Source organism: Neodothiora populina, assembly GCF_041146345.1.
Source record: "Neodothiora populina strain CPC 39397 chromosome Unknown canker_contig_3, whole genome shotgun sequence".
Lineage (NCBI taxonomy): Eukaryota > Fungi > Ascomycota > Dothideomycetes > Dothideales > Dothioraceae > Neodothiora > Neodothiora populina.
Window position 1 is genome coordinate 1,731,184 of NW_027191417.1, and position 15,917 is coordinate 1,747,100.

The following is a 15,917-nucleotide window of genomic DNA, read 5'->3' on the forward strand; positions in this document are numbered from 1 at the left end:
TGACGAAGAAGAAGGAGCAAGGAGTCAAATTATTGAACCTAACGAACGCGTGTCAATCGTAGGGATTGAACGATCTTCTGGCTCACCACGCTCCGGTCACATAAAGAGTAGCTCAATCGGAGGGTCGCTTGGGAGATCTGGTGCGTTGTATGGCACAAGGTTATTGTCAGGACCTCGCCGCGGGCACGAAGTCATTGCTACTCCACCCAGTTGTGCTAGATGGAAAGGAAAAGGCAGGGGAACCAGCACTACATCGGTAAAGAAAGTGAGTAGTCCACCGGACGAGTACACTATTCACGAGGCAGACCCTGCCAGGATGCATTACGGAGAATATGTTCGGCACTATGGCCCGAGACGGAGCGCTAAGGATGGGTCATACCACGGCGAGGCGCCACCCATCGATCCGATCGAGTGGGATCTTGGGCGACTATACGGTCGTAACAGTGATGAGCTTGACAGGATCCTTCGCGATGAAGCCAGAAGCCCAGATACTTTTGATCATGGGAAGCGGTTTTTGAGCTTCCGACGTAGACTACAAGGCTTACGATCTCGAAGCTCCTCCAGTGGACCATCGACAAGTCAGATGAATTCACCCTCTGGACGACCACCACTTGTTCGCACACGCGGCCCTAGTGATCCTATGGAAGGGCCGAGCAATTCTCGGCTGCGATCTGGAAGGATAAACCCATCTGATGGCGAGCCATTGTCAAAAATCCCCATCGACATGCACGACCTGAGAGAGAAAGGAAAGAAACTAGCTCATTCGGTGAGAAACGTGCTGACCAGAAACAAGAGCGAGAGATGGGAAGATGCACACAGAACTGCTGATGATCGGGCCAATATTCCAATGTCTACATCTGGGGGTTTGGAGACATCCCCTCCAAGCTATGAGGATGATGTACCTCCACCTCCGGCGACGGAAGGCGAGATGTCGCAAACGGTTCGTGAAGTAGCACCCCACGAAGATGCTCAACTCATGCAGGATATGCAACGTCGTCTAGCTCGAGAGCGCGCCGCCTGTAAGGACGAAGTACCTCTCACTGACAACGAGGCTGTTGCCAACGACACGCTGCTGGAAAACCTCGAAGGTGATCTGCAGACACAAATGAGAAGAGCGATGCGGAACAAGAGCCACAACGAGGAGGATACGGCGTACTTCCGACGAGTCGCCAAGGAGTTGCGAGAGAGCAATAATTCAGACAAGTCGGACCGGGTGATGTTGGAAGACGAGAAGCTGCGCGCACGAGGATATAAGTCAAGAGAGCTTGCTTCTGATGACTTGCTCTCCCTGGTCTTGCATGGTCCGCCTGCTGGTCGTGACCACAACTCTATCACGGGCAAAGGTATGATGCCAAGAAGTAGGAGAGGCTCATTCGCAGGTAGCAGATCCCGAGACTCGTCCATAACTACACCTGTCCCAGTCCTAGGCAAGGGCAAAGAACGAGCTCACGCGCAGGAGGAGGAGCATGGTGGCTACGCAAGCCCCATGCCAAGGCGCAGGAGAAGCTTGCAGGTGGATGTCAGGGAGATCGAGGACAATGACTCTGTCGAGGGACAAGTCATAGATGAGGAAGACCTACATACAGCGCATTCGGAACAAGAGGTAGACGACACTGCCGGGCATGGCGCGAGAGATGAGGCTTCGCGAAGTCGTTACGATACCTTAGCAGAGATCGATGCAAGCGGTCTTGGCCAGGCCAGAGCGGACACGAAGTCTACGTAGGCAATCCATCACAGCAGATATGGCTTGTGACGGACTGGCGGTGATCACAAGTCCTAGTGGCTCGGTTGTACAAGTCACAGCTGAAGGTGAGGTGGCGGGCAGAAAGCAGCACTCGGAGTGGCTATATGAGTAAAAGACGATGGGTTAGATGGTGGGTTAGTCGCTGCCAAGGAGATTCAGTGATTCGTGGAGAATCCATAGCATTAATAAATGATTAATTCAGCGAATGATAGAACAACAAGGCCAAGCGGATGTGATGATTCGTCATGCTGGATGCATCTCGCCCGTCGGTCCAAATGGCTCTGACAGTACAGTTGCTATGGATGTGATTCAGCTCAGAGGCGAAGTTGAAACTCAACACGAGGGTCGACCTCAACTAGCAGTAATTAATTAGCTAAACCCCAGACTCCGAATCTCGACTCTGGCCCGACCATCTGTCACTACTTGACTAGTTTCCAGAGTAAAGATGATCTTATATTGAACATACATCTCTGTTGACCACCCGCGTGCTTCTGCTTGCACTTCTCCAGACCCCGTTCATTCTCTCACCCCTCTCCATAGCCACTCATATGACAAGGGACCGTGAAAGCCCAACAAGAACAACAACAACAACAACAACAAGCACCAAATGATGGCAGCACCCAACGGCATGAACCCCGGGGTGGGGGTCCCATATGCGCCAGGAGGCGGGATACTGCCAAACGCAGGCCACCACAACGACGTGCAGCACATATGGAAGCTGGTCGAGGAATTGAGCAGTCAACTGCAGGAGAACCGGCAGAAATACGAGGACTTGAGGGAGAGTATCGCGAGGGCACAGGTATGCGGTATTGCACTTTCTGACCGGTGTTTGATCTTAATCTCTGTCACAGACCAGACCGCAAGCGCAAGTGCAAGTGCAGCACCTCTCGCTCCTGCCGCCGCAGGAGAATGGACTCGTCAATGGAGACTCTGGTATGCTACTGCTGTCCTTTGATCCAGCTCACCACTACCACGACACATGCTGGAACCTCGCAGCATGCCATGCCTTGCAGCCTACTGACGCGCCAACCCTCTCACAGCATCACACCCCCAGCAGCAGTCACCCTCGACCTCAACAACCAGAACCACCACCACCAACGCCAGCCAACAACCGCAACAACCACAACAAGCGCAGATCGCCTACCTGAACAACGCCCTAGCGCACGCGCAGACCGCCATCGCCGACCTCGAGACCCAATCCACATCGCAAGACTCGCTTCTGAGCGCCTACGAGTCCGCGCTGCAAGAGACGACGGCGCGCCTGCGCCAGCACGCCTACGAAGCCCAGTCGCACACCATCGCGCTGCACGCTCACTATAACTCGCTGCTCGAGCAGGCGCGCAACGAGACGGTGCAGGCGCAGCTCGTGCATCAGGCCTGGCAGGCGGGGTTGGGAAGGCTGGCTGAGGGGGTTCGCAGCGCGTATAAGGAGGTTGGCGAGGGCGAGACGAAGAATCGACGCCGCTTGCAGGGGCTCAGAGAGGAGAATAGGATATTGCGACGTATGGCTGGGTGGGAGGATGGGAACGGGCACGGCGGCGATTGGGATAGTAGTGATGAGAGCGGGAGTGACGAGGAGGGAGGAGGAGGAGGAGGAGGAGGAGGAGGAGGAGGAGGAGAGAGGAGAGATGGTGCTGCTGGGGATGCAAGAGATGGCGATGGTGGGCCTGGGGCGCTGGCTAGAGGGAGGGGCCGCATGATGGGTTTGGGGTTGATGTGAGAGACACATCACACGTGCTTCGACACTGCAACCAGCAACATGACCGGGACATCCTTCTACCGAAAGCGACACGGATCATCATTCAGAGACAACATCTCGCACGCTCGGCCTCGAACACCAGATAGAAGTTCGCAGAACGCTTAGAGACATGACTTATCTTGCATCAACACTTGGTATAGCGAAGGAATGGATACCCACCGGGCGTTTTTCGTCCCCAATCACTCACGCCTGAGTTCTGGAGCTACAGGCAGACTGGGATCTTACATGTAATTCTTTTGCACGCATCCCTAGGCGGGAACATAGAAGGCGAATCGACACGCCCACCTTTTTCACTTGCATCATGCACTCGAGAATGGAGGTTGGGTGTTCTCATCACACGTCGGTCGTTGTCAAAACCATGTTATATACGCAACGTATCTGTCGAGGAGTCTAATGATACCGAGGGTCGATGAACCGTTTGCAGAAGACTAGTAATGGAGGCCCATGTAGTCGCCTGCTGTCACTACTACTCGGCAACCCAGACAGCAGCCATTCCCATACCGGTACCCACACACATACTAGTCACACCAATCTGCTCCTTTCTCCTCTTGAGCTCATACAGCAACGTACTGACCTGTCTTGCACCCGTGCAACCAAGCGGGTGACCGAGCGCAATGGCGCCGCCCTTGGGATTGACCTTGGCCATATCGATGCCCAGCTCCCTGACGCAGAACAGGCACTGACTGGCGAACGCCTCGTTGATCTCCCAGACGTCGACGTCGTCCTTGGCGATGCCTGCCTTCTCCAGCGCCACGGGGATGGCTTTCCACGGTCCGATGCCCATGAGCAGAGGAGGCACGCCGACGACACTTGCGGTCACGTATTTGCCGATGATCTGCTGGCCGAGCTTCACCGCTGTGCTGCGCTTCATGAGCAGGACCGCGGCGGCGCCGTCGCTGATCTGCGAGGCGTTGCCGCCGTGGATGCTGCCGTCTTTGGCGAACGCGGGCCGGATCTTGGAGAGAGACTCGGCCGTCACGCCGGGACGTACGCCGTCGTCTTTGCTGACGGTTAGGGTCGTTTCTTCGTCCGTCTTGGGGTCCGTATATTTGACTGTCAGGGGCACGATTTCCTCGTCGAACAGGCCGCCCGTTTGCGCTGCGGCGGCTTTGGCGTATGACGAGGCGGCGAACTCGTCTTGGTCTTTGCGTGTGATCTGCTTGTCTTTGGCCATGTGCTCCGAGAGCACGCCCATGGGTACCTTGCATTCCGCGGCGGACTTGTTGTTGTTTAGAAGATCCGAGAACTCGGTGACTGCGCCAGGGCTGTGACGGTTGGTAAGCAGACTGCACAGGGGTATATGTTGAGCATGGAGAGTGATGACGAGCTGGAAGGGAAAGTAAAAGAGGACAAAAAGAAAAAGGTAAAATAACGAACCCATATTGCGAGCTCATGCTCTCGACGCCCGCGCCAACGCCAATCTCAATCATGCCGCATTTGATCGCGTTTGCAATCTCAACGCAAGCCTGCAAACCACTGCTGCACTGTCTGTTCAAGGAGTGCACTGCAGCGGTATCTGGAAACCCAGCAGCCAAAGCGGCAGCTCTGAACTCAGTCGCGCCTCCACCTGGAGGGAGCACAGAACCGACCGCTATGTCTTCCACGAGAGAAGGGTCCATCTTGCTACGCTCGATCAGAGCCTTGAATGCGCCTTGTAGTAAGTCCGCCGCCGCTGTGTCCTTGAATCCACCCTTGCCGCCCTTGGTGAGGGGAGTCCTTAGACATGCGGTGACGACAATGTCGTCTGGGTGCTTCTCTAGGATGGCTTTCTTGTTTGGAGGCAGATCTACCTCGGAAGCACGAAGATGTGAAGAAACTTGAGACAGTCGCTCTTGAGCTATCGTACGAGATCAGACTGAGCTTCGGTATATAGTTCGACACGGAACTGATCAGTGGTCGTTCTTACCCATGCTAGGTTTGCCTGTCTGGTTGGCCATATTGACGTTTATACTTGAACTCGTTGAAATGGAAAAAGGTAAAAGTGGAGGAAGAATGTATGGATGAGAGAAAGCAGATGAGGATAGGAAAACAAAGATAATCAACTCTACTACTGTACTTTCTGTCCCTCCTTGCGCGCTTGTGACAGTCCGGGGATGATGATGTATCTCTCTTTCTAGTGTGGAGGGAGTGTGGAGAGTCGATGACCGAGGCGCCTCGGCTTCATATGACCGCCAAGCCCTGTCTTCGGTAGACGCCTGAGGCCATCCTCGTTCACTCTATTTCCCTATAGCTCTCAATGAACCGTCTTCTCTGAACCGAGCAGCGTTTGAATTAACATGTGTCCGGGAGATAAATCGTAGCGTGGAGCGCCCCAGTCTCGTAATCCAGCGTTATTGTGTTGCGACCTCATTGATGGCGACAAAATTCGACAGGATGAGAAAATGCAGTGACCAAATCCCCATACAATCCAGGGGGGACAAGATTGCATTCATGGTGCTCGTCGTACTTGCAGTCACCTATTTACATGGAATAAACCGAGTCAATGTTATTGGTTGACTCGATATCTCATGTGTCTGCGATCAGCGAAGCGTCTTGTGAGGTGATCAGATGTGTGAAGCCGGCCGACCTGACGCCGACGCCAAGCTTGCTTCATTTCTCATGTGAATCTTCACCTCTCAAATTTATGCTTGCGCCAGGCACACAAGGCAGACATCGTTGACAAAAATGGTACGGGTTTCGGAACCAATATAACATTAATACCAGGAAGACTTGGCTGAATCGTAAAGGTACACGCAGATGCCTCGAATTTTGACACCAACGTGAGCAAGAAGGATGCGTATGCTCAGGTTCTAGAGCAAGCGCGGGCGCTGTTTTTCGAACAGAGAAATTGGGTAAGTCAGCAGTGAACTCTACAGACGCAGAAACAGAAGCTGACTGAACCTAGGTCTGGTATGTCGTCGACTTAGGAATGCGTGCCTGAATCACATAACTGACTGGATTTCATAGCAATCTTGCAAATGCAGCTTCCCTTCTCTGGCACGCCCTGCACGCTCTACCTGCGCCATCGAATGCGGTGAACTGGGCTGGATTCTATGTGCTGGATAAATCCAACCCAAGTAACTTGATACTGGGTCCTTTCCAAGGTAAAGTCGCATGCCAGACCATCGCTTTCGGGCGAGGTGTATGTGGGGCTGCTGCAAAGGAAGCGAAAACGCAGCTGGTGCCGGACGTAGACGACTTCCCTGGACATATTGCATGCGACGGCGACTCACAAAGTGAAATTGTCGTTCCTGTCATACAGAACGGAAAGGTATGGTTCTCATGCCGGGATATCATGTTCCAAGGTAGCCTTGACTAAGATGTTTAGGTCGTTGCCATCATCGACATCGACTGCGCTGTGAAAAGTGGATTCGATCAGGATGATCAGACAGCGTTGGAGCAACTTGCACAATTGATTGCTGAGTCATGCGACTTTTAGAGTGATGGCAATGTGTTTGCAGGCAAGTGCGTTGACGGCCTGTATCTGAGACCAGAACATGGAGTATCAGAACATGCTGATGGATCACGGGTAAAGAAAAGAATATTAGATAGATGATTGTCAGAAGTTCAGGTCTACTTGCTAGCTCAAGAACCTTTCACCTCGGTGTTTGCAGTCTCGGCATAAAGTCCTTGAAGACTCATGGCTTCTAGACCTTGAACGCATATCAGGCGAACCTGGAGTATGCTTTAGTCTCCAAGTATAAACGAGGTAGCTTCGCTCATGGCGAGATATACTACAACTAGATCTACGAAGAACAAGCTTGCTTCAGGATACAAATCGTGAGCACAACGATTAGTAGATTCTGGCTTTCCTTGACCGCCTACAACACTGAAGTCCCGGACCCACTGTCTTGCAGGTTTTTAAGACGACCATGGGTCGTCCGGTCCTACTTTCGCGAAAGACCTCCGCAGGACAAATATATTCTCGATTCTCCGCGAACAAATCCCCACTTCCCCCACAAGGATCTCCCGAGATCTTACCCCACAAGGTCACCTGGCATGTACTACGTCACTATGGTACCTGGTAAGGATAAATGCCATGCCGAGATCGACAGTAGATGTCCATGGCAGAATAAATTTGTACATGGTGATTGGGAGTCTCATCAATCAATCATTGGGAACGCGAGACAGCGGAAAGCACTTACCATGCGACCTGCAGAACTCTCAACTCTCACTAATCACTACTGAAGTTTCTGGTGTCTTGTATGTGACAGTCATTTCTATTCAATACCCATCTCCAATTAGCCTTTACATGTGGGTCATTCAAGGTGTACCTTGACTTGCCTCGTGCGCGACTGTCGATCAGGTCTTCCTTTCCAGCCTCCTCTATCCTCAATGACACACTCGGACCGATATACTGGATGATCCGGTCAGAACCCACTATGCATGTTACTGCCCCGCCTGTTCCTACCCCGCCATAATGTGGGTTTGTATACACCAGTCACACCACAGATGCAGCATATAAGAAGCGAAGAGCGCCCTCTTCTGGCGGTCAAGTTCAAGACTTTGCACTTAAGATATTGTCGTCATGTTTACCAAGGTGCTTTGGAGCAGCATTGCGCTGCTAGCGAGTGAAGCCGCAGCTGCTAACTTTGTCACAAATGGACTCGCTCTGACGCCGCAGATGGGCTGGGTAAGTTGTTTCGTACACCTTCCAGACTTGAATATGGTGATCACTTTGAAACATGAATCACCAAGACTGACGATCAAGCCAGAACACATGGAACACGTTCGCCTGTGATGTCGACGAGGAATTGATCCTGAGTACAGCCCAAACCCTAGTTGATCTCGGTTTCCGCGACGCTGGCTATCACTACGTCGTTCTCGATGACTGCTGGTCAGATGGTCGCACGAGTAATGAAATGCTCAACCCGGATCAGACAAAGTTTCCAAACGGCATGAAGTATGTCGCTGACCATATCCACTCCCTCGGGATGGGGTTTGGCATGTACTCGGATGCTGGCGCCTATACTTGCGGTATGTACTCTGGTAGTCTCGGACACGAGACCGTGGATGCTGCGACCTTTGCAAGCTGGGGCGTAGATTACTTGAAGTACGACAACTGCTATAACGAAGGTCAGAGCGGCACCCCTCAGATCACTCAGGCTCGCTACAAGACAATGAGTAATGCGCTCAATGCTACAGGGCGACCCATCCTCTATTCCATGTGCAATTGGGGTGAGGACAGCCCCTGGAATTGGGCACAGACAGTAGCAAACTCGTGGCGTATGTCTGGCGACATCACCGACTCCTTCAATCGTCCCGATCCTCGATGCCCTTGCACGGAGGCTTACGACTGCAACCTCCCTGGCTTCCATTGCAGTGTCATGAACATTCTCAACAAGCAAGCCGCATTCCCTTCAAAGTCTCAACCCGGAGCCTGGTCCGATCTAGATATGCTTGAGATTGGCAACGGTGGCATGAACGACGAGGAATACAAACTTCATATGACTATGTGGGCCGCAACCAAATCACCCATGATCATTGGTACAGACGTGAGAGCTCTGGACGCAAACGCATACAGTATATACACCAATCCGGCCATACTAGCCATTAGCCAAGACCCCTCCGGCTCATCAATCGTTCGCAAGTGGCGCTACTTTCTTGACCCAGATGAGAACGGGGAGGGCGAAATCAGCATGTGGAGCGGTAGTCTTTCCCAGGGCGACTACATCCTCGTCCTGCTGAACGGCGCAAACTCACCCATGAGCATGAACGCCACTCTTGCCGACATCTTTGTCGACAGCGGCGGCGCCGAGTCCGACGAGGTGAAGCAGAGCTGGGACGTGTATGACCTCTGGGCCAACCGAATGCCAAACAGTACTGCGAACATGATTCTCGAAAGCAACAGCACCATGGCTGCAATGAATGTTACGAACCACTACTGGAACGCAACTGAGACTAGCTTTGCGGACGGTATTGCAGCCAATAAGTCGATCTTGTTCGGCAAGAATGTCGGGGTCGTTGATGCCATGGGTACAGTGACTGCAGAGGTACCCAGACACGGTGTCATGGCGTATAGACTGAGACCAAGAGGTTCGCCAACGAGCAGAAAGAGAGACGAACTATGATCAGAGTGAAGTAGTAATGTAGATGACGCCACACATCTCAAACAACCAGGCCTTATGAAGCCGCTTTTTCCACCTACTGTCACGTACGACCATAGGCAGCTGAGAACTGGGCATCCCGTCCGCTCTGCCAGACATAAGCAGTTGACCGGCAGATTAGTACTAGGGTAGGTGACTACCTGGGAATCCCTGCTGTCGTACGTTTTGCGGTTGATGTTTTTGCAATCTTTTGCTCTTTTTAGCGCCCATTGGTACTGTACCTCGTGGTATCGATGATCCTCGATACAAGAGTCTGGAAGCATAAATGCAGCACCTTGCAAGCACCACGTTCTGTCATCTTCCTGTGACAGTTTGAAGACCGAGACTTTTCACAGATCTGACTTGAATATCGTGCGCGTTGTGTATGTGTGCCCAGCACATACTTTTTCACATAGTCAACAACATGGCCGACATGTATTGCTGAAGATATGGAAAAGAAGAAAAAAAGAAAAAAAGGCATGCTTTGCCAAAAGACATAATTCTACTGATGTATAGAGTTGCATGACAAAAGAAATATTGCTTCGACTGAGAATCGAACTCAGATCTAAGGATTTCCTAGTCTTGGACCAAGTCATGCATAATATGAGACCTCCGTACTAACCGTTATACTATCGAAGCTGAGCCGAGTTTGAAATTCGGGATAGTGTCACGTGCTGATGATTTTAACGTCTCGGCGGCTATATAGCTCGCAGTCACTCCACAATGGGTAGCTACCACATCATGTTCATCCTGGGTCCCATGAATTTTAATTGGGATGGTATAAATACCAATTACGCGAACCTACGAGGTATGGTTAGACGACTGTCGCACGGCACACGATGACTCGATTGGGCAACAAGTCCCCCCCTTGCAAGCATGATCTTTGCCTATTTGGAGTTCAGGGATTTCTGTCCTGACCGAACTCGCCAACCGAGAGTAGAGGTCATGACAAATTGAACGAATAGCGTGAGCATGAGCCTCAGTCGGGACCATGTCCATCACTTGGGCACCTTTCCCCTCATGATGAGGGTCCCCGTTTCATACTGATACAGACACAAGGTCTTCCAAGAGTCGACCTGGACGATCAAAATTCGTCTTTTAATAGATGTGTATAGCAAGCCTATTGAACCATGGAGTGGCATGAAGCAAGGGGTTTCACGATTCGATGATGCTGAATATTCTACCCAGATAAGTCCGGAGGCATCAGCCAATCGACCTCGATGCGCACGCAAAGTGGGTATGTGGGCGACTGTGGCTTGTACTGTAGAGGCCGAGGATGAGGAGAGCATATCTCGCCACGACACTGGCATCACTCCACCCAGACGATCGTCCCCAAAAACCGACCGGTAGGCCAATGGCCTGTTCACAGATCGACCATTTCGATAATAAGAGAAAATCATCCGCAGGAAACGAGCACGCACATACGGTTCTCCGGTATGGCTGGCCAAGTAAGACAGTGTCGATGCTCAACTCGACATACACGCAATGATTGTGGCCTCGGAAATTGCCTATGAAGAATTGTGTAATTTTGGCGAGTTCGCTATCGTGCTGCCTGATGTCTGGGTTGTAAGGAAGGGTTGTCCATACTTGTGTGTTCTATGGGTTTGTAGTGCGGAGTGTAAACAAGAGCTATATGTCGTACATCTCCTGATGATGGGTGGACTGTATTCTACGCCGGATCAACATGATTCATCGCTGAATCATTCTAGCTGATTGCAGTCAACGCACCATTCTACCGAGGCTATTCCCACGCCACAGAACATCTGCCATTTCGCTAAGCAGTATCGAGCGACGCCGCTGTGCGTGCTTAAACCATGTTCAGGTGTCAATGTAAATCTTCCTGTGTCTCGATGGTGAAGCCTTCGTTATTTGTAGGGAGCTTTCACCATTTCGGACCCTCGGCGCCACTTGTGTGGTTAGCTCGAGCGTGGTCATGACTCTGTATGGCAGAGCTTGGTGCACGTGGTGGCTGCATGGAAGCCGGAAGGATCTACTAGTCTGATAAGCACCGAAGCGCGTTTTGAATGCGAAATACTCTATCTGAAAACTGGATCGAACGCAGAAGCCGGCGCAAGGGTGACTTTCTGTGGGCCTTAGCATGACGATGCTTCGGGCGAAACATGGGCGTCACCGGCAGTCGCCTGTTCGAACCAGTCGGCCAGTACTTGACAAGGAACCTGTGAGGTCTAGGTACTGGGATTGCGAGACGTGGGCATTTCTATTGGATTCTCAGAAGCAGCAGCAACAACGACAGTAACGGCAGAGCTGAGAGCGCTCAATCAGGAGTGCTCGGTAACTCTTCTGTCAATACCATGCCGACGCTGGCCATGTGAACCTAGGTACTGTATGCTACCAAGATCGCAACAAGCCGCCCCTTGAAGCTCCACTATCACTGGATGGCTCATCACTACAACAAATTCTGCGTGAAACCTCATATCACAGCCAGTGAAATATGCGCGGCCATTAACGTCACCTTGGCGGCTTGTCACAACCCAAAATACATTGTCAGTTGCGAAGGCCTGCATGTGGTGAGACACTTATTCATTGGATCAAAAAGTTAAGCGAACGGACCTAGTATAATACAAGGTTGACTGCTCAATGCTGGGTTGAGCACAAGTCATGTCACCTGTAATTCGCGGGTGCGGATCTAAGGCTGAATTACAGTTGGCAGCACTTTGACCCGAAAGAAAACATCAAGACTACCGGTATACTCACGGTCATTGACGGATGATCCGATCACAGCGACATAAGTGGTGTCTCAATTTTGGAAAGCTGAATTGTACCACCTTCAAACTCCTAGCGGGACGTACCCACCGTGTGGGGGTGGTCCCCATTTGACCCGACAGCCTGTAAAGGACTTCCCTCCTTTTGAGAATGAACCCTGCTGTGAGGGACACAGGAGCAGATACCAGGTGGAAAGCTTTGGGATGTGAAGATCCATCAGCAATTTGGTGCCCATTAATGATGTATCGATTAATTGGATTGACCGCACTTACGCAGGCGGGGAACGACCCTATACAGCAGATGAAACGCTCTTTTCAAAAGCTTCCTCAGTTCGAGAAGACTTTCCGTATGAGCCTATTGACCGCTACCAAGATGCTGAGAGAAATGCAGGGACCTTGCCGGTGGGAGTAAACCTTCTGAGGGCGGACTCGCCGCATTTCAAAAGGCAATTCCTCGGCAGCGGCTGGTTGGTCAGCACTATCATAGGCGGTCGTACCTGTCGGGACTGCAGGTGAATGTTCTAATGTCCATCACATCGCCATACATGACTCTAGTTCGTATGCACGTGCGTAGATCACTGCCACAACTAGTATAGACAGCACGCAATCTGGCAGGTCGACGCATGGCTTTCAGGTCATCTGCAAGTGACCGCAGTGGTGTCTGATGTCAGAGCTTGTGGAGCAAGTGACAGGAGGCTGCTGGTGTCATGGTCACGAGTATTCGAAGTCCTGCATCCTGAAACACATCAACAACAAAGGGTGAAGGACAAAGTCGCAGCGTAAAAGGCAAAAACAATCAGATGAATATTCACAAAGCGTCGGATGCGTGGTAGAGGCCATGCTGAAGTGGTTTGAGCTCTGCGCGGGTGTGATTAGCCACAACTTAAATTTCTCCCATTAAGCTCACCCATTAATCTAATTCACACCACGATAACCGGGCAAAGAGAGCACGGCGCGGCAGGCCAATTTAGAGTGCGCCCGTTGCATTTCTTTAGCTCCTTGACCCTGGTACGGTGGGTATGAGAAGAACCCCACATGTAGCGCATCTTCGCTGGTAAAGCATTCCATCCACGTTCTTCTTGTATTCACGCATCGATCCATCTGTCTCTCGTCTACGTTCTTTGTTCGCTTTCACGCTCATAATCTGTCAGAACTGCTCTCTTTCTTACCATTGGCTTACTGCTATCAATTTTCCTCCCTCGCCGCCGTTCAATCCTTAGACTATAAACCAACTCCGCAAAACAAGCGTTGGTTATAACAAAAAAAAAAGGCTGCAGTAATCAGCTTCACAGCTAGAAGTGTCCGACATTCCTGAGCAATCAGCACTCAAGTCGGTCAAAATTTCCCATAGATTGTAGTGTGAGAGAACTACAACACAAGCTACGGCTATCGACTTCAGACTTCGACCAGCGTCAAGGATACCAACACCGGCCATATGGGCATCATGTGCTTTGGTAGTTCAAAACAAGATGATCCGGATGCGCGGAAAAATGCCGAGATCGAAAAGCAATTGAAGGCGGATCAGAAGCGCCAGGCGCGAGAAGTGAAGATGCTACTTCTAGGTATGTATAGAATGCAGAACTAATATCATTTCCACAGAAGGCATAAGTGGACTGACTCGTGCACCGTACAACAGGAGCTGGAGAGAGTGGTAAATCAACAGTGCTCAAGCAGATGCGATTGATCCACACCAAGGGCTTCCCGACGTCCGAACGTAAGCAGTGGAAAGTTACCATCTTCAGCAATCTCCTACATGCATTCCAGTGCATACAAGCAGCAATGGAGGAGCACGACGTTCGATATGCAATTCCGGAGAACATCAAATACATGGAGCTTGTCTGCGCCGACCCTGAGATTGGACCCAACGATGCGATGCCATTGGACTGCATGCATGCCTTCACTCAACTATGGGCGGATCAGGGAGTGCAATCGGCAATTGCCAAGGGTCACGAATACGCCCTTCATGACAACCTCGAATAGTCAGTCAAGACCTTGTGCGATGACATGAGAATCGTCAGTCGTGCTGACATGTTGTTCTAGCTATCTCAACGACTTAAACCGCCTCTTCGCCAAAGACTATCTACCCGACGACCAAGACATCCTTCGCGCACGTTTGCGGACGACTGGTATCAGTGAGACGATCTTCGAGACCGGGAACCTAATCTACAAGATGTTCGATGTTGGTGGACAGCGATCAGAGAGAAAGAAGTGGATCCATGTCTTCGACAACGTGCAAGTTGTGCTGTTCCTGGTGGCAGTGAGCGGTTACGACCATGTGCTGATTGAAGACAAGAATGGAGTAAGGCATTTGCTACAACGGTACGCTCTCCGATGAGGCTGACACAAATGCTTTACAGAATCAAATGCATGAAGCTCTGATGCTTTTCGAGTCGATCGCGAACAGCAAATACTTTGAAAAGTCAGGTCTTGTGCTTTTCCTCAACAAGATCGATCTCTTCTCAGAAAAAGTCGGCTCTGGACGGTCGCCAATCAGCGAGCACTTTCCCGACTACACGGGAAGCGAGGACGACGTGCAAGCAGGACAAAAGTTCTTCGCAGACAAGTTCCGCAACATGGTGCGCGACCACAACAAGGAGGTCTACGTGCACTACACCAACGCCACCGACACGAATCTGCTCGAGAAGACGATGCGCAGCGTGCAAGACATGATTGTACAGCGAAACCTGCATTCGCTGATGCTGTGAGTGCATTCTTATGCATATGCATCCACCCTCGTCCTTTCCATGACCACACCCTTCTTGTAGAAACCTTGTTTTCTTGACCTTAGTCCCATTGCGCCACTATAACGCCTATATGTTTGTTTTCACCGATGATCTGGAGCAATCACACATTGACTTGAACAGAACCTGAGCGTTGGGAAGCAAAAGCGGCTACCAACATCTGCAGAGTTTCTGCTCTTTCGTTTTCGTATGCATTTTTTGGCGCTCAGGTTTTTTTTAGGAATATCAGCCAGTGTTTTTTTCTTCTGCGCAATCCGTCAAGGATATTCCGGGTGTCGGAGAGGCGTTTTGATCACCAAGGATGGTCTCCTTTGGTTTTGCTTGCCTTGAAAGCATGCAGTCGAGTCGTTTTGCGGGGAGGGGTGGTTTGTTTTTGCATCATTTGTTACCTATATTAAAACAAAGGGCACCTTGAGGTACCATATTGGGAGTGGGGAAGGGGTTCAGTATAGGCAATGAGGAGAGGATGCAGGGACGCAATCTGGACACCATGACCCTTACAAAACCTTGTACTAGTAATTTCGAAATCCATTTGGCATTCAGTCATCTTGCCTCTCTTCGCTGGCCGTCTGGTGGTAAAGAGCCATACCGCACGAAAAGGAAATGGCATATACAACCGTTTACTCCTTGCTCGTAAGCAAGCTGATGACAGTGCCACGCGTGAAACCGCACTTGTGCATACTCCGAGCCATGTGAGAAACATGATCGGATAGAAAGGCGTTTTAGAATCGATCACTCGTGTGTATGAGACCACATCACAACGACCATGAAACATTCCGTCGCCGTAGACGCCGCAGCAAGGAAAACGTGAGGGAAGAAGACCCTAATTACCTAGGTCACCCCTTCGTTTTGGTTCTTCGTCATCGGAAGCGGGCTTAGGCAGAC

The 15,917-nt window shown here is 51.1% G+C and overlaps 6 protein-coding genes across 7 annotated transcripts; 5 read left to right on the plus strand and 1 right to left on the minus strand.

The window, feature by feature from the left end:
- Positions 1-724: 724 nt before the first annotated feature.
- AAFC00_004965 (uncharacterized protein) lies at positions 725-1,723 on the plus strand (the record flags this gene model as incomplete). Its single annotated transcript, XM_069344683.1, has 1 exon — positions 725-1,723. One exon carries the CDS (start codon positions 725-727, stop codon positions 1,721-1,723), a length of 999 nt encoding a protein of 332 aa, XP_069197117.1.
- Positions 1,724-2,372: 649 nt separating this feature from the next.
- AAFC00_004966 (uncharacterized protein) lies at positions 2,373-3,464 on the plus strand (the record flags this gene model as incomplete). Its single annotated transcript, XM_069344684.1, has 3 exons — positions 2,373-2,543; positions 2,596-2,677; positions 2,785-3,464. The coding sequence occupies 3 exons, from the start codon at positions 2,373-2,375 to the stop codon at positions 3,462-3,464; spliced, it is 933 nt and encodes a 310-aa protein (XP_069197118.1).
- A 505-nt stretch (positions 3,465-3,969) lies between these two features.
- On the minus strand, positions 3,970-5,440 carry AAFC00_004967 (uncharacterized protein; the record flags this gene model as incomplete). Its single annotated transcript, XM_069344685.1, has 3 exons — positions 3,970-4,768; positions 4,881-5,340; positions 5,410-5,440. 3 exons carry the CDS (start codon positions 5,438-5,440, stop codon positions 3,970-3,972), a joined length of 1,290 nt encoding a protein of 429 aa, XP_069197119.1.
- A 727-nt stretch (positions 5,441-6,167) lies between these two features.
- Positions 6,168-6,548, plus strand: AAFC00_004968 (uncharacterized protein; the record flags this gene model as incomplete). Its single annotated transcript, XM_069348584.1, has 3 exons — positions 6,168-6,170; positions 6,230-6,334; positions 6,450-6,548. 3 exons carry the CDS (start codon positions 6,168-6,170, stop codon positions 6,546-6,548), a joined length of 207 nt encoding a protein of 68 aa, XP_069197120.1.
- Positions 6,549-8,010: 1,462 nt separating this feature from the next.
- On the plus strand, positions 8,011-9,553 carry AAFC00_004969 (uncharacterized protein; the record flags this gene model as incomplete). The annotated part of the gene is made up of 2 exons (XM_069344686.1): positions 8,011-8,115; positions 8,198-9,553. The coding sequence occupies 2 exons, from the start codon at positions 8,011-8,013 to the stop codon at positions 9,551-9,553; spliced, it is 1,461 nt and encodes a 486-aa protein (XP_069197121.1).
- A 4,173-nt stretch (positions 9,554-13,726) lies between these two features.
- Positions 13,727-15,162, plus strand: AAFC00_004970 (uncharacterized protein; the record flags this gene model as incomplete). Of its 2 annotated transcripts, XM_069344688.1 has the most annotated exons (5): positions 13,727-13,853; positions 13,928-14,270; positions 14,332-14,590; positions 14,649-14,992; positions 15,156-15,162. In XM_069344688.1, 5 exons carry the CDS (start codon positions 13,727-13,729, stop codon positions 15,160-15,162), a joined length of 1,080 nt encoding a protein of 359 aa, XP_069197123.1. The 2 variants fall into 2 exon arrangements, with proteins under 2 accessions (XP_069197123.1, XP_069197122.1); XM_069344687.1 differs by lacking the exon at positions 15,156-15,162 and having other exon boundaries at positions 14,649-14,996.
- Positions 15,163-15,917: the final 755 nt, after the last annotated feature.